This window comes from Necator americanus, chromosome IV (genome assembly GCF_031761385.1).
Source record: "Necator americanus strain Aroian chromosome IV, whole genome shotgun sequence".
In the NCBI taxonomy this organism is placed as follows: domain Eukaryota; kingdom Metazoa; phylum Nematoda; class Chromadorea; order Rhabditida; family Ancylostomatidae; genus Necator; species Necator americanus.
The window spans coordinates 18,702,954-18,725,654 of record NC_087374.1 but is presented as its reverse complement, the minus strand read 5'-3'; the positions used below and the strand labels follow the sequence as shown (position 1 = coordinate 18,725,654).

The 22,701-nt window shown below is 45.1% G+C and overlaps 8 protein-coding genes across 11 annotated transcripts in view; 5 read left to right on the top strand and 3 right to left on the bottom strand.

Annotated features, from left to right (window-relative positions):
• Positions 1-1,270: 1,270 nt before the first annotated feature.
• On the bottom strand, positions 1,271-1,675 carry RB195_001831 (uncharacterized protein; the record flags this gene model as incomplete). Its single annotated transcript, XM_064198792.1, has 1 exon — positions 1,271-1,675. The coding sequence occupies one exon, from the start codon at positions 1,673-1,675 to the stop codon at positions 1,271-1,273; it is 405 nt and encodes a 134-aa protein (XP_064054673.1).
• Positions 1,676-2,069: 394 nt separating this feature from the next.
• On the bottom strand, positions 2,070-2,423 carry RB195_001830 (uncharacterized protein; the record flags this gene model as incomplete). The annotated part of the gene is made up of 1 exon (XM_064198791.1): positions 2,070-2,423. One exon carries the CDS (start codon positions 2,421-2,423, stop codon positions 2,070-2,072), a length of 354 nt encoding a protein of 117 aa, XP_064054672.1.
• A 1,835-nt stretch (positions 2,424-4,258) lies between these two features.
• On the top strand, positions 4,259-4,968 carry RB195_001829 (uncharacterized protein; the record flags this gene model as incomplete). 2 transcript variants are annotated; one of them, XM_064198790.1, is made up of 2 exons in its annotated part: positions 4,259-4,652; positions 4,721-4,968. In XM_064198790.1, the coding sequence occupies 2 exons, from the start codon at positions 4,259-4,261 to the stop codon at positions 4,966-4,968; spliced, it is 642 nt and encodes a 213-aa protein (XP_064054670.1). The 2 variants fall into 2 exon arrangements, with proteins under 2 accessions (XP_064054670.1, XP_064054671.1); XM_064198789.1 differs by having other exon boundaries at positions 4,259-4,768.
• A 260-nt stretch (positions 4,969-5,228) lies between these two features.
• On the top strand, positions 5,229-5,798 carry RB195_001828 (uncharacterized protein; the record flags this gene model as incomplete). Of its 2 annotated transcripts, none has more annotated exons than XM_064198787.1 (1): positions 5,229-5,798. In XM_064198787.1, one exon carries the CDS (start codon positions 5,229-5,231, stop codon positions 5,796-5,798), a length of 570 nt encoding a protein of 189 aa, XP_064054668.1. The 2 variants fall into 2 exon arrangements, with proteins under 2 accessions (XP_064054668.1, XP_064054669.1); XM_064198788.1 differs by having other exon boundaries at positions 5,259-5,798.
• A 980-nt stretch (positions 5,799-6,778) lies between these two features.
• Positions 6,779-7,333, top strand: RB195_001827 (uncharacterized protein; the record flags this gene model as incomplete). The annotated part of the gene is made up of 1 exon (XM_064198786.1): positions 6,779-7,333. The coding sequence occupies one exon, from the start codon at positions 6,779-6,781 to the stop codon at positions 7,331-7,333; it is 555 nt and encodes a 184-aa protein (XP_064054667.1).
• A 599-nt stretch (positions 7,334-7,932) lies between these two features.
• Positions 7,933-9,180, top strand: RB195_001826 (uncharacterized protein; the record flags this gene model as incomplete). The annotated part of the gene is made up of 3 exons (XM_064198785.1): positions 7,933-8,122; positions 8,176-8,233; positions 8,328-9,180. The coding sequence occupies 3 exons, from the start codon at positions 7,933-7,935 to the stop codon at positions 9,178-9,180; spliced, it is 1,101 nt and encodes a 366-aa protein (XP_064054666.1).
• A 60-nt stretch (positions 9,181-9,240) lies between these two features.
• RB195_001825 (uncharacterized protein) lies at positions 9,241-9,519 on the top strand (the record flags this gene model as incomplete). Its single annotated transcript, XM_064198784.1, has 1 exon — positions 9,241-9,519. One exon carries the CDS (start codon positions 9,241-9,243, stop codon positions 9,517-9,519), a length of 279 nt encoding a protein of 92 aa, XP_064054665.1.
• Positions 9,520-12,175: 2,656 nt separating this feature from the next.
• The window catches only part of RB195_001824 (uncharacterized protein), a gene marked incomplete at both ends in the record, with an annotated part of 20,817 nt that continues 10,291 nt past the window's right edge, over positions 12,176-22,701 (bottom strand). For both annotated transcript variants that reach the window (XM_064198782.1, XM_064198783.1), the window contains 17 exons: positions 12,176-12,241; positions 12,294-12,413; positions 15,728-15,802; positions 15,880-15,963; positions 16,020-16,154; positions 16,208-16,285; positions 16,430-16,489; positions 16,567-17,019; positions 17,090-17,215; positions 17,605-17,694; positions 17,756-17,826; positions 17,921-18,007; positions 18,059-18,241; positions 18,300-18,455; positions 19,471-19,564; positions 21,236-21,339; positions 21,395-21,498. In XM_064198782.1, the coding sequence (XP_064054663.1) occupies positions 12,176-12,241; positions 12,294-12,413; positions 15,728-15,802; positions 15,880-15,963; positions 16,020-16,154; positions 16,208-16,285; positions 16,430-16,489; positions 16,567-17,019; positions 17,090-17,215; positions 17,605-17,694; positions 17,756-17,826; positions 17,921-18,007; positions 18,059-18,241; positions 18,300-18,455; positions 19,471-19,564; positions 21,236-21,339; positions 21,395-21,498 (2,086 nt within the window). The remainder of the gene's footprint in view (positions 12,242-12,293; positions 12,414-15,727; positions 15,803-15,879; positions 15,964-16,019; positions 16,155-16,207; positions 16,286-16,429; positions 16,490-16,566; positions 17,020-17,089; positions 17,216-17,604; positions 17,695-17,755; positions 17,827-17,920; positions 18,008-18,058; positions 18,242-18,299; positions 18,456-19,470; positions 19,565-21,235; positions 21,340-21,394; positions 21,499-22,701) is intronic.

The following is a 22,701-nucleotide window of genomic DNA, read 5'->3' as shown; positions in this document are numbered from 1 at the left end:
AAAGGGGAACGACACAAAATCGCTTACGGAAAACAGTAGAATGGAATAATCATCTAACTTAGGGATTTCCCCCTGAGCACAATGTTAAATCTTCATTCTTCAAGATCAGTTCTCAACGGACTTATTTGTTTATTAAATACACTTATTGTGTACCAGAAATAATCACTAAAAGTACAAGCTGTACACAAAAACAAGATTAACACAAATCAGTCTTATCTATTTGGTCGCTTTCTTTCTCCTATTCTAGGTGGAATTGCAAATCTACAGGTGTGTAAGCAGTACAAACTAAGTGAATTAATTATATAGAAACAAATGCTAATTATGTACTGCTGCGAATAAAAAATGAGATACCAAAAAAATCCGAAGTCCCAAGTAAGCAGTATCTTCCAAAACAAAGGTATCTTTGAAAAAAAAAAAACACTACATAAGAACATTACACTCCCGCCTTTCAGTTTCTGAAGGGTCTTATGCATCAAAGAAAGAAAAGCAGTATGGATGGAAACATTCAAATGACGAAATTTCGCGCGCACCACAACGCATCTCGATGAAAGGCCTCGTGCGAACTACCCAGCGTGAAATTCGAAACCTCGTATGTTGTGAATTACTTGATTAGACCTAATCGGCAGGTTGATGGGATTATCCTGATGCGATTACCCGCACCTTCGACGAAGTTTGCCGTGCTTGAACATAGCTCTGCCCAACCTTTTCGATCTTCAGCAATAAATTGCACGGAGTCAATCCATTCGCCGCCTTTTCAATTCCTGCGAAACCTTACGTCTCGCCTGAACTGCCTATCCACGTCGACTGTCCTCAGGTCCTCTTTCACCACCTCAGTTCGGAACTTCCGTTTTCGGACAGATGGCCTCTTCCAGCTTGAGCCCAACAAACTCCTCAGCACTCGTTGAACAAGGCGATCTGCTGGTCTCGTTAATATATGACCAAGAAGCGAAGAAGATTTTCTATAGACACTTTCGATGGCGGTGCATGTTGATGTGAAGATGTTGATATCCTCAACGTGTCATCCGCCGGTACAGCATATCGACTTCCGCGTAAAGCTCTTCAAGCCTTTCTATCACCGAAGATGGTGCTGCCCAAGTCTCCAATCCGTGCATAACCATGGGACGAATTGCAGATGGGTAGACGCGCAGCTTGACTTCGTTGATGATGGGGTCGACCACATGCATTTCGTTAAGGAGTTAAATGCAGAAGTGGCCTTATTGCATCTTCACTGAATATTTTTCTCGTATCTGCCGTTGTTCTTCAGCGTACATCACAGGTAACAGAACTCATCGACGAGTTCTATCGGTTGTCCGTCCACCCTAATTCCCGTTCGAGGTCTCGAAGAGATCCACATCTGCTTACATTTATCAGGGTGTAGACGTACTCCATAGGCTGCAGCCAGCTTCGAAACAAGGTTGACAACATTTTGAAATTCCCTGCTGCTTTCCGCGAACATAACATCGTCGGCGTAATCGAGGTCAGTCAAGGGGTACCCTGATGGTGCTAAAATGATGTTGGCAGGACACTGATCGACTGTTCCTCGCATAATATCGTCGATGGCGAAATTGAACAGGAAGGGGGCTGCCACTGCTCTTTGTCTTACTCCAGTTACCACTTCAAACGGTATTGTACATACGGCTGATGTTCGAATTGCAGCAGTTGTTAGTTGATTCATGTCATCAAGCAAGCGAACGAACTTTCCCGGTACTCCATTGGCGCGGAGCTTGTTGAGAAGACGGCTTAGATGTGGAGAATCGAAAGCCACTCCAATTCAAAGTCCAGAAATGCTAATTACATTGGCTTCGAATACTACCGTCAGATTGTTATCACTCTCCTGACGATGAACACCTGGTCAATCGTAGACTGGCCAGGGTGAAAGCCGGCTTGCTCGTAGCGCGTTGTTTCTTCGCGATGTTTAATAAGTCGGTCCCCCCCTCCCCCCAAATCTAGAACAATAAACAATGAACAAGAACAAAAATAATCCCCCCTCCAAATCTAGAACATAACAATCAGCAAAGGGATTCCTCGTACCTAGGGGTCCGTGACAGATAACCTTTCCTGGAGCGCAATTATGATAGTGTCTCCTCTAGTGGGGCATCCTGTTGTCGATCCATATTGAACAGATGGTTTTTGGTCATTTTACGAATCACAGACGGAGGAAGATATTTTAGCATTTCTACGCTAATCCTGTCGTTTCCACCAGATTTTCGATCCTTCATTTTTTGAATATAGACTAGAACCTCCGACTCGGTCGGTGGCTCCTCGTTAACCGCATATGTCGGTCTATGAACGTGCTCGAGTTCAGGAGCTGACGGTGCTAGGTGGTTCAGCAAGGTCTTGAAATGATCCCTCCAAATTGGAAAGGCTGCTTCACCAACATCCACTCCATTGGCAATGTTAAGAACAGGAGAACATCTTTCCATTTTGCCGATATACTGTTCCAATAAAATGGGCTTTCCCCAGGTTCTTGTCTTCTCACGTCTTCTCAAACTCCTTCGCTCTTGACGTCCATTCGTTTTCGCGGTCTTTTTGCAGCTGGGAACGCAAGTTCCTTCCCCAACGCTTCTCCTGGTTGGAATCGTCAGTGCTGCTAGCGGCGCATACAGAACTATGCGTGGATTTTGATTCCCCAAATGCAAAGGCAAACTTCTTCCGCGGTATTAGAACCTAGAGCATTTCCCCTGCAGAGTCCTGGATTCACTGTGAAGGAATTCGCATCGCGAAGCTTCTTCCTGGTCGTACTCCAACATGAACAGACATGCGTTGGCGGAATTTCGTTCTTTATTTTTCATCTTTGGGATCTGTCATGCCGATTTTGGATTAAAGAAGAACTCTTCGGCTTTTCCTGTGGAATCTTGAAGTTGGGGAGAACTGGACGGTGGTCAGAGTTGAACGCAACGTCCGAAACAGTTCTAGATTTTCGAATATCTAACTGAGAAATGTTCCTTAGTCAAACTGACGTTTGAGAGTTCCCATATTCTGCTTGCGCTGCTCTTCAGGCGTTAAAAGAGTTAACCTATGCCACATGAGCCGATGGTGTCGATAATTCCTCTTAAACGTGGAAGCGATGATGATGTAAACGGTCACCGTTATCGGACGTGCTCCACTGGATAAAACCATTTTCCTTTCACATCGGATTGTTGTTTAAGTCCCATCTTTGCAGTTGCTTCTATTCCGACAATGACCACCTGCAGGCTGCGTATTTTAGATTTTAGATTCCAACGCATTGAGTTCATCGCAGAAGGCGTTCTCATTGTTGTTCTCCGCGGTTTTAGGAGGTGTTACCTACGATCCGGAGCTTACGTCTTCTACGATCCCGCAGTCGTACAAAAGTGCATTTAGACGATGTTGAGCCAAAGTCCTCCATCAAGTTGTTATAGTCGTTGCTCACAGCTATCGTGCAACCACCTACTTTCCTTTCATCAGCATCATCGCAAGAGATAGTGTGGTCTCGGATACTGATGACGGGCCGATCTATGATGCGTGTTTTCTGCAGCTCAGCAAGCGGTTCACAAAGAATGAAAAAGCCTGGTCGGAACGGTTTGTTGAAGTTAACTCGACAGTGTTCGTGCTTTGGAAATTTCCTGGACGATAGTACCTTTTTGCAATGTATGAGATTCCTTCACCATATAGCAGTGCAGGTGTTGTAGGAAGGGAATTTCACCATGTTATTCGCGTAGAGTAAACCCGCATTGGATGCTTTACTGCTGGTCGAGTCGACTCCAGCCCCGGCTCCTAGCCCGGTCGAACTGCTGGTCGAGTCGATTTCTGCTCCAGAACTCCGACCCCGGCTCCAAGCCCGGTCGAATTGCTGGTGAAGTCCATTTTTGGTATAAGGACTCTAGGTCGGCCTTCAAGCCCAGTGGAACTGAGGGTCAAGTTAAAAACCGGCCCCAACCTTTTTGCCTGGCCGAACTGCTGAGTAGACACTCACTCGGCTAAGGCAGTACCATCTTGGAAGCCCAAACCATGGAACAGTAGCAAATGTTCACCGAGCTGATGAAGCGTGTGGAAAAGATGGCCTTCGCATCACACTCAGCCTTTCCAACAGCACCCGTCGCCACGGCCTAATTCGTCACAAATTCTCTATCGACACGGTTGACTGAGTTCGTGTACGGTCTGGACAATGGTTGTACATTCGAGGTCTGGTACAACTTACGAAGACGTCTGGACGATGCAGCAAAAGCTCGACTAATCGTCTCCAAACTCGACGGCGTCACATATACAGTTTCACAAACCACATTCTTCCTAAAAGGGCATGCGATGTCCCCTTAACGACACCTTGGCTGCTCAGAAGGAATTGCTTGGACATAATACGTCAGTATTCGCAAGACGATACGCCTACCTCAAGAAACAACGAAATGAGGAAAATCTTCGCAACTACACCGGATTGGTCAATCAGCGCCATGCCATGGCTGAGTTTGACGACGTCACACCTGAGCAGATGAAATGTCTCGTATGGATATGTGGACTTGTCGCCCCACAGGATGCCGATGTTCGTGTTCGTGCCCTTCGCAAGATAGAGGTCAACTCTCAAACTATGCTAAAAGAGCTTGCCGCCAAAGTTCAGCACTTTCTCAGGATTCGTCAGGATGCCGCACTCCTCGATCGACCAAGTCTACCGCACTTCAACGTCGTGAAAAGTCGAAATCGTGAGCCGCCATCACCTTGTTTTCGGTGCGGATCCAATCACTGGTCTAGAGATTGCACATTCGTGAAGAAGAGATGCCACGACTGCAGACGCTCTGGACACAAGCGAGGATTCTGAAAAATTTCCTGGAGAAGAAGAAGCGGAAATCTGCCAACACCATCGCTATCGCTTCGACTCATGGCAACGTCGCTGTAAACCGCATCTACAGTAGAATACAGATTGGTGGGAAGAAAGTACGCATGCTTCTTGACACTGCAGCAGACGTAAAATTGCTGAGCACACCAGACTGGACCGCCATGGGCCGAGCGAAGCTGTAACCAACCCGTCTGACACTGAAGTCTGCCAACAACGAACCGATTAATGTTCGGAGATGCTACGAATGCAACTTAATCATTGATAGTCATCGAGGATATAGTACTTGCCATGCAGCTCACGCCGGCGCTGTTGGGCTTGGAGAGGATCGCCCAACACGAGCCACTGTTTCGTCACCTGACAGAAGGCTCCATCTGCACTTCTCTCGCAACGCACCTGAGGAAGAAGTTTCCAGCAGTTTTCGCTCCTGGACTGTTACGTTACGATGTTGTACCAAGTCAAAGTTATGCCAGTTATGCCAAGGATTTCAACCGAAATCGATCGAATTGTGTCTATACACGTCGTTCAGAGGAAAAATGGACCAATCCGCCTCTGCGCAGACTTCTCAAAAGGACTGAACGAGGCACTGGAACGAAACCAGCATCCGCTTCCAAGCCCAGAGGACACATTCACGAAACTCAACGGAGGAGGCTACTTTTCACAGCTCGACTTAGCCGAAGCATATCTCCAATTGGAAGTTGACGACGTCTCAAAGTGGCTACTCACTATCAACGCGCACCGTGGACTGTATCGCTTCAACCGACTACCATTTGGAGTGAAACCAGCTCTTGGTATATTCCAGCAATGTAGATTGTCGCTTATCGCTGGAGTAGATAGAACCGCCGCCTATCTCAACAACATATTGGTTACTGGTAGAACCATCGGCGAACACAATGCCCGACTTGAGGCCGTATTCAAGCGGATTCAAGACTACGGATTACGCCTTCGACTCGACAAATGTGCTTTCCTGCAGACGGAGATAACCTACCTTGGGTTCATCATCAACGCACAATGACGACGCCCCGATCCAGAAAAGATCAAAGCTATCCAGAAGATGCCCGCTCCGAAGGACGTCAATCAACTTCGCTTTTTTCTAGGACTCATCAATTTCTACGGAAACTTCATCAAGGATCTACACAATCTACGCGCTCCTTTGGACACTTACAAAAAAGGATGTTGTTTACACACGGACACCGGAGTGACTCTTCCTTCGACAAGATTAAAGCAATCCTAAGCTCGAATCTCCTGTTGATCCACTTTGACCTAAGTCTCCCGATCATCTTTGCCGCTGATGCTTCAAATTACGGGCTGGGAGCAACCCTCTCACATCGCTCCGCAAATGGATGCGAGAAGGTCATTAATCACGCAAGCCGTTGCCTGACACAACCACAGAAGAACTACAGCCAGATTGAAAAGGACGCACTCGCTCTTATTTTCGCCGTGCGTCGACTGCGAACGGATTTCGATCTAATGCTACCTCCACAACGGCTTACCCGCCTCATAGTGGCGTGGAGGTGATTCTGGGCGTGGAACTGCGGTGCACAGCGGAGGTTCTTCCTCCGACAGGGTCTCCCAAGCTGAGAAGGAGTTCGACACATCCGACATTCCGACTTCTCGGAATCGGAAGCCTAGCTAAGAGTAAACCACTGCTAAGATTCACCACCGTCTTGGCAAAATGTCGCAAGGTGGCCCCCTGATCCATATAGGTTGGACGACGACCTGTGGTGAAAGCTAAGCTCGCCGTGGCAGAGCTGCTTAGTTTGGGGAAAAATCTTTTTGTCACTACAGCATATTCACTACCTCAGTACCCTGTACACTGGGGCCTGCCGTCTCAGACGTCGGACGGTATGGCGACCGGTGAGAGGCGATCAAATCTCAGGTTGCTCAGGACGTCATTGATTCTGGACAAAGGCGACACACACACGACTCGCCATGGAGACTGTCTAAGACTGTGATCTTATAACGCGAGAACAGTGTCCACAGACGTTGACTTGCATGCCCTTCTCAGAGAGCGTCTTCTCTGTACAGCGTATCAAATTTCACGTGATTGCTCTGCAGGAGACCAAGTGCAGAAGGAGCGACGTACGACAAATGAAAGACGGTACACTCGTCATTCGTGGAGAGAAGGTTCCGTCGCGAAATGTAGGCGGCGTTGGTTTTCTGGTGCACCCATCGGTCGTCCATCCTGTCGATTCTCACGAGATCCTGTCACCTCGTCTGGCCATTCTTCGCCTCCGCCCTCTGCGCGAAAAACACATCAGTATCATCAACTGCTACTCACCAACATCAGCAGCTGATGAGTCCGAATTGAACGCGTTTTACGAGCAGCTGGAGGAAGTAATCCGCAACGAGAAGTCCTTCTACAAATTCGTTGTAGGAGACTACAACGCAAAGCTAGGAAAGGCCACAGAAGAAGAATACAGGATTGGAAGATTTGGACTAAGGGACTGGAATGAAAATGGCAATCGTCTCGCCGGGCTGTTGTCCGCCGCTCGCCTCTTTCATGGGATCTCTCTTTTCATGAAAAAAGATCATCGTCGGTGGACATGAGAATCGCCCAATGACTCGTGCGGAGATCGACCACATACTCACCAACCGGAGGTGGTGTCTACTTGACGTCTCAGTAGTACCATCCTCTTGTAGTGGTTCTGATCACCGTCTCCTTCGTGCGAAAATACGACTTAGCCACACGATGGAAAAGAACATCTGCTATCGGCAATGAAAGAGAAAAGAAGTCGTCTACGACGACTGCATACTCGAGGACTCCTTGTCCCAAGGTGACTGGCACATCGAGGAGGACCCAAACGTGGACTACGAGACGCTGTTCAGAGGATTACGAGCCTGTGCTGAGTGTGCCTCGAAGCCGCGCACGATAAACTTGGATCGAATTTCGAAGACCACCAAGAAATTGTTTGAAAGAAGAAGGGATTTGAGGCTTGATCCGAATGCATCGCACATTGAGCGATTAGTAGCAAACACTAGCTGCAGAAAAGCGTTGCAAGAGGATCTTTTGAAATACAGGCAGAAGAAGATTCTGGAATCAGCACAAAGAAGAACGAGTCTAAAGAAGTGCCGCAGGGATCTCCGCGAATATAATATTCCGCTAGCAGCCTTGCTGAGCGAGGACTCGCACGTCTTCTCGTCGTGAGATGGAAATCATTACGGAGAGGTTCTACTCGAACCTTTTCCGTTCATCAACCTCTGTGTCAAGCCCGATCATCTCCACTGGTGAAGCTCCACCACCAATTCTCCCTTCGGAAGTGCGAGACGCTATCAAGAGCATGAAACCTGGCACAGCCCCCGGACCTGATTTTATATCAGCAGACTTTCTTCGGGCTGGTGGCCACCCACTTGATGTAATCTTAGCAGCGCACATGACATACTACCTTCAGAAATAAAGGATCCGAAACCAGTCAAAGACATTGCGAACGGTTCGTATCCACAAGAAAGGTGACCGAGAGGACCTTCGGAACTACCGTCTGATATTGTTGTTGAACGTGTTATACAAAGTATTCACCAATATCATCCTTACGCGCATTTCTAGGACGCTAGATGAAGCCCAGCCTCAAGAACAAGCTGGATTCCACCAGGGGTTCAGCTGCTTGGATCACATCCAGACTGTGTCGAAGGTCATAGAGGTTTGCCGGGTATACTGCCTGCCCCTTGTTCTAATCTTCGTCGACTATGAGAAAGCTTTTGACAGCGTAGAAATGAATACAATACTGTCAGCGCTGGTCGATCAAGGTGTGGACGCATTGTATGTGAGGACATTAGCCAATTGCTATGATCGATGCACGACTAGGATACAGATACCCTTTGGAAAGGGGGTACGACAAGGCGATACTACATCGCTGAAGCTGTTCACAGCTGCATTGCAATGGATAATGAAATCACTATCCTGGGAAGAAAGGGGCATACGTGTTGATGGAGGATTTCTCTCGAACCTTCGTTTGGCGGACGACATCGTTCTCTTTTCGAGCAGTACCAATGAAGCAGAAACGATGCTCAACGAATTGAACGAAGCAGGGAAGAGAATAGGACTACGAATAAACAGAAAGAAGACACAGTTCATGAAGAACGCCCACTGCGAGGACGGAGGAGTACAACTTGAAGGCTCCCAAATCGTGGAAACTCCGTCATACGTATATCTCGGACGTTCTATGAACATGGAAAACGACTTGAAGGAAGAACTGAATAGAAGAATGAGAGCAGCATGGGCAGCATTCGCAGCCGTCAGGGAAGCTACGGACCAACTGACGGACCAAGATCTTCGTGCCCATCTGTTCGACTCGACAGTTCTTCCAGCGCTCTGTTACGCAGCGGGACGTGGGCAGACACCACTGCCACGTCTAGGAAGCTACTTACTACCCACCGAGCCCTTGAGAGATGCCTTCTGAAGTTTAACCGGCGCACACAAGACCTAGCCTGCAGCTCTTCGCAGCTTCTACTTAAGAGGAATGTCTCGTCTTCGCGAACTAACGGAACATGTATCGAAAGCAAAACATAGATGGACGGGTCACATCATGAGAAGAATCGACGACAGATGGACTAAAAGAACGCTAGAGTGGATCCGAAGAGATGCTAAACACCCTCGAGGGAGACCGCCAACGAGATGGGGTGACGTGTTCGTTACACGGATGGACCAGCTGAGAGGTCAGCTGGATACGGCTCAAGGACCTCGTCAGTGTCACTCACGAAACTTGAGAACTTCTTCGATGACAATGGCGAGGGAATGAAACGAGTGGAAGAGATGCTGGGGCCCGTACGTGCAGTGAAGACGGGCCATCTAAGTATCTAAGTAAGTAAGTAAGTAGGTAACATTCTAGAGATCTCACAAACAGTACACGAGATGTCAAAATGGAATCTCAATTCAATCGTCGAAATGGAGCACGACGCCGCAGTTTTGAGATCAACGAGGCGATTTTTGCCAGGGATACCTACTTGGATTGCCGGTGCCCCCCCCCCCCCCCCCGTGTTGGAAAACAACCTACACTATTTGCTGTGGAAGCGAAATGTGGATTCGGGACGTAAACCAGTTGCGATCTAGGATCGGCACAACAGCGACTAACACTTTCTTGGATGTGTTCGACCTACCACTACTCGATTCCGCGAGCAAGGATAATTGTACAACGCCATCTGCCGATTCGTCTCCACGACTGCAATGTCTTCGACGACCCCGCCGCAGACTACAGGTGGGCCCATGAAGAACTCGATACGAGATAACTTGAAAGGAAAGGTGTTGTAGGATGGGAATTTCACCGTGTAATTCGCGTAGAGTAAAGCTGCGTTGGATACGTTGCATTCTTATATGACCACCCTGTTGTTTTTATGTCGACATATTTTGTTCTGTTTCCTTCTCCGTGTTCGACTTTTGAATAAAGCTACTCGTGTTCGGCTGTACCGACATCCACAACAGCAGGTTATATGATTTCGTACGTTTCCAAAGTGTGCACTCGAACGCCTGATTGCGCTCATTTAAAGCATAGCCACCACGTGGAGGTAGCAATCAGACTCGTATACACGGACCCTATAGTTGCTGTTAAAATTAGCGAACTCCGAAATTGACTATGTTGGGATATCTCCAGGGATAGAGATGTAAGAGTGTAAACATTAATCCTCCCAAGAAACTCAGAAAAAAGCGGGGGTAAAATCCTTGTGGGGTTCTGTTTCCCAACGACGCAACAATCACGAATGGAACGATGGCAGTCCGCAGCGTGTCCACGACTGCAGACAGCAGCTGAGAGGGCTTATGCTGCTTGAGTTGCAATGACTGAAATGCGGATTTTAAACGACGACAGAGTTGCCCACTTTCTATTGCGCTTTAAGTTGCAACGTTAGGGAGACACACAACTGTTTCACAAACAACCGTTTTCACATGTTTTTGGACTTCTATGCGTAATAGGGGTGATTCTGATTGCTACCTGCTCGTGAAGGCCTTGTTTATACCAAATGAAGTCATACTCCATAGGCATGTACGAGTACGTATAACCGTGTAATTGCAATTATAAGTTATGTGGTGGAAGTTAAGTATTGAAAAAAGGTGTTGTTGTTCAGTACACAACCAAAGCCCAATCCGAATGGGTCAAATACCTAGAGGGATCTTTGATAACAGCTCTCCATTTCACGATGAACTGCCGGGTCTTGTCGATCTGAAGTTCTCGTTTTATTCGAAGTCGATAGGCAGGTCGCGTGAGACGCCACGAATCGCAGGCAGGATATGGAACAGTGACGAATGGATGTATTCGGTTCGAGTAGTAGATAGTGAAGGTGGGCAAAGCTGTGTTCAAGGACGACACACCCCTTCGAAAACGCGGGCAACCGTTCCAGGCTATAATACCAGCCCGCCGATCAAGTCATTGTGTTAATGAGTTTGAGCGTGACCACGCTCAAACTCATTAACTACACATCTATTCGTGTAAACATCTCAACATCTCGTCAACTTAGTGATGCACTGCCTCAAAACCAAAATCGCAATGCGCAAATTGCAAATTTTTTTTTTGGTCACAAACATTGATTGGATCGCCTCCATCCTCTAACAACATGTTTCTCGTTTTCGTTTCTCTTAGGGGCGTGAAGAAAGCGGATCCAATCTTTAAACTGTATTCATTCCCATCAATGGTTTTGAATACAAACCTAGAATCTTGCAGTGATGATCCATATAAAGAGGATAAATGGATAAAGTTTCTGGCGTTAATTAATCCGCTTGGGATGCGCCCCACGTTCACTTCAATTAAGAATTGTTTGGGGTTTACGAACGTGTAACTGGCCTATACAATGACTTGCGGTGGCTAGCCGATGTGTCAAGTCAGTGCTTTTATCCTCCCAGACAAGTCTGGTACCAATTTATCGACCCCGAAGGGATGAAAGGCTTGGTGAGCTCTAGGGCTGATTAGGACCTCCGATCGATCGTGCAGAAAGCGGAACCTCTAACCGCTACACCACACCCGCCCTAATACAAACGTTAGCATGAGATGATCCACATCTATTCAAAAACATAGCAACAATTTTAGCCTGTTTATCTTTCGTACTAAGTAGACGTAGAGCAACAACAATTCTTTTTTAAAACAGATATGCAAATAGCTGTTTACTAGTGATAATTGTTATATGAAATGGTACAAGTCATAAGCAAGACACTTTCACACGTAAGAATTCCCACGACTATCAACTGACATTGAAATTAAAGAAAACCACAGTTGGTGCACATTATCTGCAAGCAAGAATTATTAGAACGAAAAACAAACAACTCAACAAATAAAAGTAATTACACACGTGGTTCCACGGATTATTATAATACAAGGAAAGGGCCAACAAATTATCAAAAATAAACCTTTTGTAAAATGTCAAACCACGAAAACAACTCTATTTTTGGCGAAAAGTATGGCAGTAATCACGTCATCTGGCAAATGTCGACTGCGCTAGCGAGAATAAGGACTTGAGCGCCGGTACGAAGGCGGAAACCTCAAATTCTAGCGTGTATAGCCACGACAAGGGTGAGTGTATGAGCATTTACCTCCACAAAATCTCCACCTGCTCGGACCATTTGGGCACAAGTAGCTAGAGCTGAACGGTAGTCTCCCTTGGAAGCCTGCTCACAGCTCTGCCACAATAACTGACGAGTTGCTAGAGTCAACTGTAAGTGAATTATTTAACTGTAATCTGATAAGTCATTAAAACCGGATGAAACCATTCGAATTGAAAATAACAATATATGCGTCTATATAGAAGGCGAGACCACACCAAGCATGTGGTGATCCTGCTCATACTGGATGCAACAAGGCATTTAAATATACGCTCTGAGTACGTACAAGCTACATAATTGTACTAGTCTGAACATTCGGTTAACCCAGGTCATCAAACTTCTTGAAGTGCACGCTTCATCTCTCTTCACTGATAAATAGAAATTAGATGTAGTGGCGTTTTTCGTAAAATAAAATATTTGTATTCTCTAACGACGCTTGGACGAATGGCGTTCTTTATTTTTAATTTAAGCATTAATGAAATGATAATTAATTGAAGTGATCATTACACGCTTCTCTTCCAAAAAGCGTCAGTACTACATTTGGAGAGAACTTAAACTTTATTCTACACATAAATATGTTCCTTCGACACCGTAACAATTTCAAAACATAATTCGAAGCATTAGTTTATCTTCTCTTTCTCTACAATAATTAGAAGATAAGAATAATCATCACGATATACAATAACGCTTATTCCATGTGTGTATGGATTTGTGTGTGTTTGTTTTCTGTGTGTCACAAAATTCCAAAAAGGGATGCGACGGGTCCAACGGCGTCGAACTGATGCGCGGGCGCAAGAAAGCTATAAAATAGGGGGAGACGGGTGCCATGGCGTCGAATTGCTGTGCCAAAAAACAGTAGTATCGTGCAGTAACTTAACGTGGATGTCGCAAAAGGTAAATGAGACGTGTTTCATATCCATGGACACTGCATGTGTTGCGTTTATTTATGACTACTACGCGTATGTATTTTCTGAACGTTTGCTCCAAGCTGATAGCATCCCTTCTTCAGAAAGTGGAAACACACGTGCAAACGACTGCTTAAGTAGTAACCAGCAGTTTACATGACGTGAGACGTTTTCCTTAGCAGTACGATTTTGTCGTTCCTCTCGGCTATAGAAAAATGCTGGCTCGATGGATTCCTTACACCCTGACGGATGGTACCCGGTTTATCCGGGTATCCACCTGTCAATCTCTCGTTCTTCGCCCGCATCGAAAGGAGTTTCTCGAAGATCTTATTACTGGAGATGAGAGTTAGGTCCTCTACGACTCTAACGCGCACTCTAACGCGCACCGTGCCATTGTGGCACTTTCGAGGAGAAGACCCGCTGACGCAAGCCAAATTGGACCCGCACCCCAAAAAGTGTCTCCTTTGTTGCTTATGGGACTCGAGGGGAATGCTGTTTTATGAGCTGCTCCCACAAGGCCTCACCAGTTCCATTCACGTTAGTCAGCTCCAGAAGCTCGCATCAACAGTTCGAGAAAAACGGCCAAACAAAGCTTCGGTGCACCTCCTTCACGATGTCGCTAGGAATCGTAGCTAAGGAGACCCATAAAAAACTGGAGGAGCGAGGCTGGGACAGGTGACCCATCCCCCCTATTCTGCCAACCTTGCCTCCTCAGACTACCACTTATTCCGGCCCATCAGGGCTTTCCGACCTTAGAATTCTTCACCATGTTTGAAGAAGTAGAATGGACAATTAGCGACTTCTTCGATTCCCAGTCTCCCCAGTTCTGGAAGAAAGAGATCGCTGGTCTGCCCATTAGGTGGGACAATGTTGTAATTAATAATGGTAATTATATTATTGATTAATTTCTCGTAAGCTTAGTGATACAAATAAAGCCGAAAAAATTACAAATGGTGACAAGACTTTCAGTCCAGCGTAATACTAATTTGATCACTGAAGAGGAGCGAAGCGAACACCAGTCTAAAGGTCCAGCTAAAGCCGGACGTTCAGACTGATGTAATGGAAAAAAAAATTCTGTGAAATTAGACTTGTGTTTTCTAGAAACGCTCTCTTCCTCTTTATTATTATTAAAGATAACAGATTTCACAGTTTTGTTTCCAAACGCGTTGGAAAACATTCCAACTTCAGCTTCAAACACTCCTTCGATTGCAATATGAAACAGACACAATTTGAAAGCATTACTCGAAGTATAGGTTTTCTTCCTGATTTTCCAAAACTGTTCTCACTTAATGATGTTTTAACGTAGAATGACATGAACATCATCCTACTGCTGACGAAAACGTCTCACGTCAGATTATGTAAATTGCTGGCTACCACTTGAGCAGTCGTTTGCATGGGTGTTTCCACTTTCTGAAGAAGGGATGCTACCAACTTGGAGCAAATGTTCAGAAAATAGATACCCGGAGGTGCAACGCAACACGTGCAGTCCCTAAGGATATAAAACGGCTGCAACGTCCCATTTACCTTTTGTTACATCCACATGAAGTTACTGCGCGATACTACTGTACCACGGCACACAAATTCCACTCCGTTGGACCCATGTCACCCCATTTCACCACTCCATGACGCCTGCGCACCATTTCGACGCCGTAGAACCCTTCACAATCTATTTTATAGCTTTGTGGCGTCGGCGCGCCATCTCGATGCCGTGTAGGACCCGTCACAATCCATTTTTGGAATTTCGTGACATACGTACACGTGATAGAATAAGCCCGTTATTATATAGCACGATAATTACATACATACAAACAACATACAAACATACGCATTCAAACACACACATTCACACACATACAACCACACGCAGTAGAATAAACCCTTAACTATACAGCATGACAATTGCACAGTTATACGGCGGAAGTTACCTGGGTATTGCAAAAAGTTCCGAGGTGATTCCGCTCATCTCTCCCTGAATCAGCAAGCAGCCGGTCCCTGAACGCTGTTTTATACGATGCCTTCTATTGCAGCCGAATTCGAACTGATTTTCGACGAATCGCAAGGCGGAGGCGGCACAAGGAGTGGAGCGTTGCAATAGATGGTGTCGTACAAAACAGAATTCTAGAGGCGGCTGTTTGCAGTGACGCAGGGAGAGATGAGAAGAACCACTCCCGTCTCTATAATCTACGACCGCGTATACGAATACTCAACCAGAAATCCGCACCACCTCAGATTCGTGGTATGCTGCCTTCGAGCTGAACTGCTGCACATTTTCGATCTGAGGCATTCGAATCAGCCGGTCTCGATATGCAGTTCAGGCGAGACTCCCAATCTCGCAAGATATGTAGTGACGAATGGATGGATTCTGTTTTCTGAGTTCTTGCTGAATATCGAGGTTTGTGCCTTTTGCATGGACGACACGATTTGAGGAAGGATGCGAGTAACCGCGTCAGGCAACAATACAAGCCCACCGATTCAGTGAGAGTGGGTTATATAGAAGGGGTTATAAAAATAAAAAAGCACCCTTCCTGCAGCTAATCGTGGAGCTAATTCACATCCAAGACGAGTTTTCGCCTCATCGGCCTTGTGAAGAGCAACCTTAAGAAAAAAATGGTGTGTTAAACATAAAAAAAAGAGAAAAAAAAAACAAAGATTGCAACTAGTATAAAACATACCGGTGTTCTGTTGACGGAAATAACAGATTCAATCAAATGATAAAACCTATCCATTATCGCTTGATCCTCCACAGATAAACGCACCTTAATTATGAAAACCTGCTATACGCCATTGTAACTACCGCACAAAAGGGGGTAACCTGTGGCATCTCACGACGCTCTTGCTGATGTTGAGATGGAACCGCTGACGGCGCTCTCATCGGTGCTCCGCTGGCTACGCCAGGGAGCCCATTAGGAAGAGTGACCGGAGTAGGATCAAGAGGTTTCCAGTTCACCTGCAAATATTTCCTTATTAATAGCAATCCTTGAAGCCAACAAAACATTTCACCTCAAACACAGGTGCAGCCGATGTGGACGATTTTTTGCCAGGCAACGATGGGGGATCATTCCACCCAGCTGTCCAGTTCTATTCAAGTAATTGATTTTTGACTGCGGCAGTCAATAAGAAAAGGAGAAATTATTAAATAACTGTCCAGAAAGCAACAAAAACTAGAAAGAAAACAACAACGGAAACAGGAACAAGAGCAGCAGAAAACAAAAAGATCCATACCTGCGCATCCTCAATACCACCACCGGTAGATGAAGCTGATACTGTCGAGATTGGCCGATCCTTAATTTATAATTTCGCATGTTTAAACTCGTTTCTCCAGAAATTGATTTGAAAAACAACAATAGTAGCGCTAATACCTGCTGTACATAGCCGTGCACTGAATTCCCGGCGGGCAGTGCAACTGGTGGATTTGCTTGAGAGTAAGATGTGTAATTGTTGTAAGTAGTAGGTATGGCTGAAGGGGGTACATGTGCTGTTTGCACCGTTTGCGCTATGGGCGGTGGTGGAAGCGGCGTTGGAACTGAATTGAATCCAGGTACAGTTGGTAGTTGATTGTGCATGGGTGGACTGAGAGTCGATGGATATCCAGGAAACGATGGCATTCCAGGAGTCGTCAACGAGGGAGTCGGAGAATATCCACCAAAGGAGGAAGCAGTGGGATATTGTGCAGCAGAAGGGAATGGTGGCATTCTTGGGAGGTGTGTTGTAGCGACTGGAGGATTTCCAATGGGCCTATGGTGTGGTGGCGGCAAATGTTGCGATGATGCTGCGCTTGATGGTGGAAACACAGGATGTTTGAGTTGTGGACGCTGTAAAGTGCAATTTAAAACAATTACTGTTAGGATCACGTAGTACGAAATATGGAATCCACAATCGTACTGAGGGTGACAGAGCGCTTGCGATTTCCTTAACATATTTCGATCTAGGATTTCTTGGTTCCCTGCTCATAGTACGTTCTTCTCTTCCACATATTTGGAACAAGTCGTGACGAAGAGCAAGTAGACGCTGAAAATGAAGATGGTATCTGAAGAAACGCGTAACACTTCTCAAATGGATTCATGGATGGACAAAGGGACCTAAGTCTGCAACATATATGGAACGCTGCATCATCACATAACAAAAAGCTGAAAAGCAACAGTGAACAACAAGTAGGCGAAGGAAATATTAGATCTGTCAAAAAGTCGTTCCTACTTTTTTTTCTAGCTCACTTCAGGAGATTTATAGAAGAATTGTAATATATTGTAGAAAGTTTAGGATTGTTGACAGTAATAACAACTGACCAAATGTAAAATTCGACGGAAAAAAACCAAATCTTTTTGCCGGACAGAAGAGTTTTTTTTGACATACACAATAGTAAGAAACATTGACGTTTATTTCAAAAGAGCCAGCTTCACCTCATCTGTTGCTTCGAAGTTACTAAGCAATCGCCAAGCTGCATCACTAACTCCTCCGTGAATGAGTTTCTCGCAGTAGTCGAGTAAAAGCTGAAAAATCGTCATTTCATCAGAAGGCCGATCAAGAAAAAAGAGCAAAAGAGAATCGCACTCTCTCATAATCCGCATCAACGTTGGCACCTGACACTTTTTGTAGTACTATGGCTTGCTGTATTCTTTCATCTACAAGGTAAAGCAAAGAATAACACATGAAATATATTCAAACCAGTGCGAAAAAAATCACAACCGTCCAGAAAAAAAAACATTTTAGACCTACCTAAAGAATAGTCACGATTTGCGGACAATAGTAATTCTAGATCGCTAGCAATGATGGCGGCGAAAGCGGCATGTATGGTTTCTGCGCCTAAAGAAAGGGTTTAAAATTTCAAAGATAATCCCAGGAACTAACGATTACCTCCGTGCTCGGTCCAACGAGTCGCAATTCTACGCATTGTACGAATCAAATGAGACCGATCTGCTCGCATTAGCACAAGTGCTAATAACCTCCTCCAATGCTCACGAGGGAAGGTCTCCACTAGCTGATCGAAACATTCTGTGGCTATTAACGAAAAAAGTCGCTGTGACGGTGCCAATTCTTCTGAAAAGGGCATAAGTCAACATTCTAGGGTTTGCTGAGTTTCAGAAACACCGCATACCTGAAACGAAACGTCTAACCACATATCGCATTAGACTTGTACTGTCCCGTGCTAGCATAAACGCCATTGAAAAATCTTTTTGCTCTAAGAGACTATCGATTACCACCTCTTCCCCATGATTGATCAGATTATCGAGTACAGACCAGTCACTATTATCTGAAAAAGCAAATGCGATGGGAAAATTCTTACAAAAACATCCAATAGTTTGTTCCCACTATCTAACGGTGCTTGTAGTTTACTAATTAGCAAGCTGGTTTTCAATGTTTAAAAGCGATGAGAAATACGAATCTCGGAATAATTCTTCGCTGCGAGCCCGTAACGTGTAACTGTTTCACATAGTCTGACCTAGACTTATCAGAACGACCTGAAGCTCTTAAAGGCATCACCCCACGAATCTGAGGTGGTGCAGATTTCAGGTGGAGTATTCGTATACGGGATGGGAGACTATGGAGAGGAGGGTGATTCCGTCCATTTCTTCCTTATTGCCGTAAAAAAACGGCCCGGAAGATGCGGCGCCGCACTAGGCTGGCGCACTCCAGTAGAACTCCCTGTAGAAAATAGTGCGCCAGTACGCCTGAAGCCATATCTTCCGGGCCGTTTTCTACGGCAATTAGGAAGAAATGGACGGAATCGCAACCCTCTCCATAGTCTCCCATCCCGTATACGAATATTCCACCTGAAATCTGTACCACTTCAGATTCGTGGAGTGATGCCTTTAAGCGACTGCGCATGAGGCAGCGCGGCTGGGATCGATTTAAGACCACCACTACTTTCACTCGGACTGCAGCAATGAGTGGTACTAGCGAGGGTCCCCTGGTCCCCTCTCAATCCCAGTCGCTACCCTTCACCACGCCGCTTCGAGCCCAGCTGCTTACGAAACTGCACCAAGCTTCAGATCGTTTTGTTCCGAGTATATTAGATAAGTAGTCTTAGTAAGATGAAGAAACTAATCACCATTTACGACTTGTAACGAAACGCAGCACTAAGCAACTAATTCTGACATGAAATTACGCAGTTCTGCGAAAAAAAAAATAGGCAAGAAGGAGCAATACAATAAACATTCAAAAGACGTGAACATCAATCTGATCGTGGCACAATGATGAGGGAATGAAACACCACAAAACTACGTAAAACACAATGAGAAGATCAGCCAAGTCCCAAAAACCCTCACCAAGACGATTCCAGTCAAGTTCTGGTTGCCTAGCGAACCTTTCACTATTGGTAGAATCGTCGTCTGATACCGTATCGCCGTTATTACCATTTTGCTGAAAAACTGAATCTCAGCATAAACAGCTGGAAAATCAAAGCATACGAGATGGCCAGATTTTTGGGTTGCTAGGTTAATTATAACATCGTGCCATAGACAATTTTTCAGCGTTTTTTTAAGTGCTTGAAACGAAAGCATTTTTCGTAATAGAGAAGTGAATTTTGTCAGAGGGCAAGTAAATTGTACAAAGAAAAAAAGATGGAAAAAAGCCGTAGAGAGTAAAGGAGAGTAGAGAGTAGAATATAAGAAGTTTCATCTCAATATTGAAAAATCCTGGAAGAATAGAATACTGCTTTATTTATATGACTCTATAAATGGAACTCGGAGTTGGTAAGGAACTTATATTCAATCATTTGCTTAATGTATAAAATTCGATTCACCCATTCAATGATAATGTATAAATTATTTTTAATGAACGCATATGTGAACGTTTCGAATCAAATCAGAAGTTTTGTCAGTTAAACGGCGACCAGTATGCCAATTTTAAGATATGGCGCACTTCTACTCTTGCAGCCCCTTACAATTTCAGCAACATCACAGTCTTCATAATTCGCTCACGATTACGAGGAATTTCTTAATTATAAAAAATCCAGTGTTCGTATGCGTGCACGCGGCGTCCATAAGTGTGCGTATGGTGTGCGCATTGTAGCGCGTATACGTGCACATGGTGCATATGATATGGGCACGTGTCCGTTCGGTGTGCGTATACGTGTGTAAGGTAATGCCCACCAAAATGACAAAATACGATTTCAACAGGAGTACTGAAAGCGTGAGTGGAAACTCGTGAACAACTCTTAAATAATTTGCGCAAAAATGGCCTATTATGGGTTTAAATGAACGATTATTGTTGTGAATTTTGTATGTACCAATATTGAGGTGTTATTGATTATTACTGAGGTATGGGATCATCATTGAAGTATTAAGTAAAGAACAAGGAAAATTAAAGATCTTCGAAGACAAACCCCGCTCGGGACGCTCCCACACCGTATGAGACTCGGCCACTCTCGACGCCGTGAAAAAGGATCCGGAGGTTAGCACCCGCAGTCTTGCGAAGAGGCTTGAGTGTAGCCAACTAACAATCCTCAACTGCCTCCAGGTCCGCAACTGTAGAAAAACACTGGCTCAATAGATCCTTCTAACCCTTAAGGATGGAACACCGGTGTCAATCTCTCAGTCTCTCCTCAGTCCACATCGTAAGAAGTTTCTGTAAGATGTGGTTACTTGAGATGAGAACTGAGTGCTCCGCGACTCCAATTCACAACGTGTCGTGCGACTCCCATGAGGTAATTGCCCCACTCTGCTTCTTTTGGACACATGGTCACCCGCGCCATTCATATAGCTAAGGAGATTAAAAAAATCGAAGAGCTAAGCTAGGATACAGTATCCCATCCCCTTTTTTCCTAACATAGCAACATGTGATTGTCACTTATTGCGCCCCTTCAGGGCATTCTTGGCTGAGAAAACTTCCACTAAGTTGTTCGATGACATTAGTCGGGCTCCCGTCCACTCCTTTTACTCTCAGCCCTTTCTTAAGCAAATGAATATTATATGAACTGCAGCAATGTAGCGCTAGGGATTGTAATCAATTAATAACACGAACATTTTGCTCGCCAAAGGGGCAAAAAATCACAAGAAAATTTAATGCACTAGCTATAAGCTATAAGCTCACCCGAGGTAATGAAGAGTTCATGGATGACATGATGTTAGTCAGTTGAGTGACTTCATTAGATGTCACTGATGTTCGTGATTCTTTAGAAGTAGAACCTTCTGCACCTGAAATCTCCTGAGATTATAATATGAAAGGGAGCGAAAAACACTGAAAGTATACCATAACCCAGAATGCGTACGAACTCCCGTCGACCTTGCTTATTGCTGAGCGCCGCTAAGAAAGTCCACAGAGTTTGCAAATTGTGATCCTCAGTGGAATGTGCCCTAAAAATTGAGTAAACAGAAACAGATACCAACAATCCCAAACTACGTAATAAAGGATAAAGTTTCTGGCGTTAATAAATCCGCTTGGGGTGCGCTCCCACGTTCACTTCAATTCAGAATCGTTTGAGGTTTACGAACGTGTAACTGGCCTAACTGTACAAACTGTACTACGTAATATAAGAATGAATAATTTAAGATGACAAACGTCCAAAAAAGTATAGGATACTGCATAGGTTTGAGTTGTTTTAACTGCACCACTGCATTTTCATTCTAATATGAAAGTACCAAGGAAACTTCTCAGAGCTTTGCAGTAGTGCGAGCACATGTAACTCCTGTGTAATTCGCTTAATTCCTAGTACCTCCTTAAATTTCGTCCAGTAGAAGGACCACATTTTGGAGATGAAGCCTAATTTCTATCATTAGAGGCAGTACAACAAGGAAATGACAATATTGGAATCTCTTTACATATGGATAGGTGTGCAATTCACGAGTATGAGCCGGATCATGCACAATTCTCCTTGGTAATCCAGAAAAAAGCATGCGGAACAACCTTGTGTGATTCTGTCTCCTAAACGATGCAACTTAAAGGCAGCATACCACGAATCTGACGTGGTGAGGGAATCCGCGAAAAAAAAAAAACTAGAGATGGGGCTGTAGATTGCAGGACCAGGAGTGTTTCCACTCATCTCTACCTGATTGTCGCAAGACACGGCGAAAAACACTTTGGTTATTATGAGATACGTTAAAAAGTTCCTCTATGCACCCTTAGCAGTCTATTCATTGGTTTTACTTGAGGGTGGTGAGAAGACATCATTTATCTTGAGCGATCGCACTTGGATGAGGCGCGTTCACAATGAATGGCGCCCTGCAACTGAAATCTTTAAAAAAACGTCTTTCACAACGATTAGGGAGAAACGAGTGGAATCACCCCCCCCCCCCCCTCCCTGATCCCGCAATGTACAATCCTAATTCTAGATTTTCTCACAGGTTCCTCCACCACGTCCAGTTTCGTGATATGCTGATTTTAATACGAGCAACAGACCAAATGCAATCCACAACACGTTTACCGGCTGAGTCTATCTCGCTTTATCGCGTAATAAGTTGCAACGTTGGAGATCGATGATCACTCGACGCTGTTTCATATGCCTTTGTCTGGATTACAAGGGGAATTGAGCGCGACCGCACTTATCCGCGTGAACTACA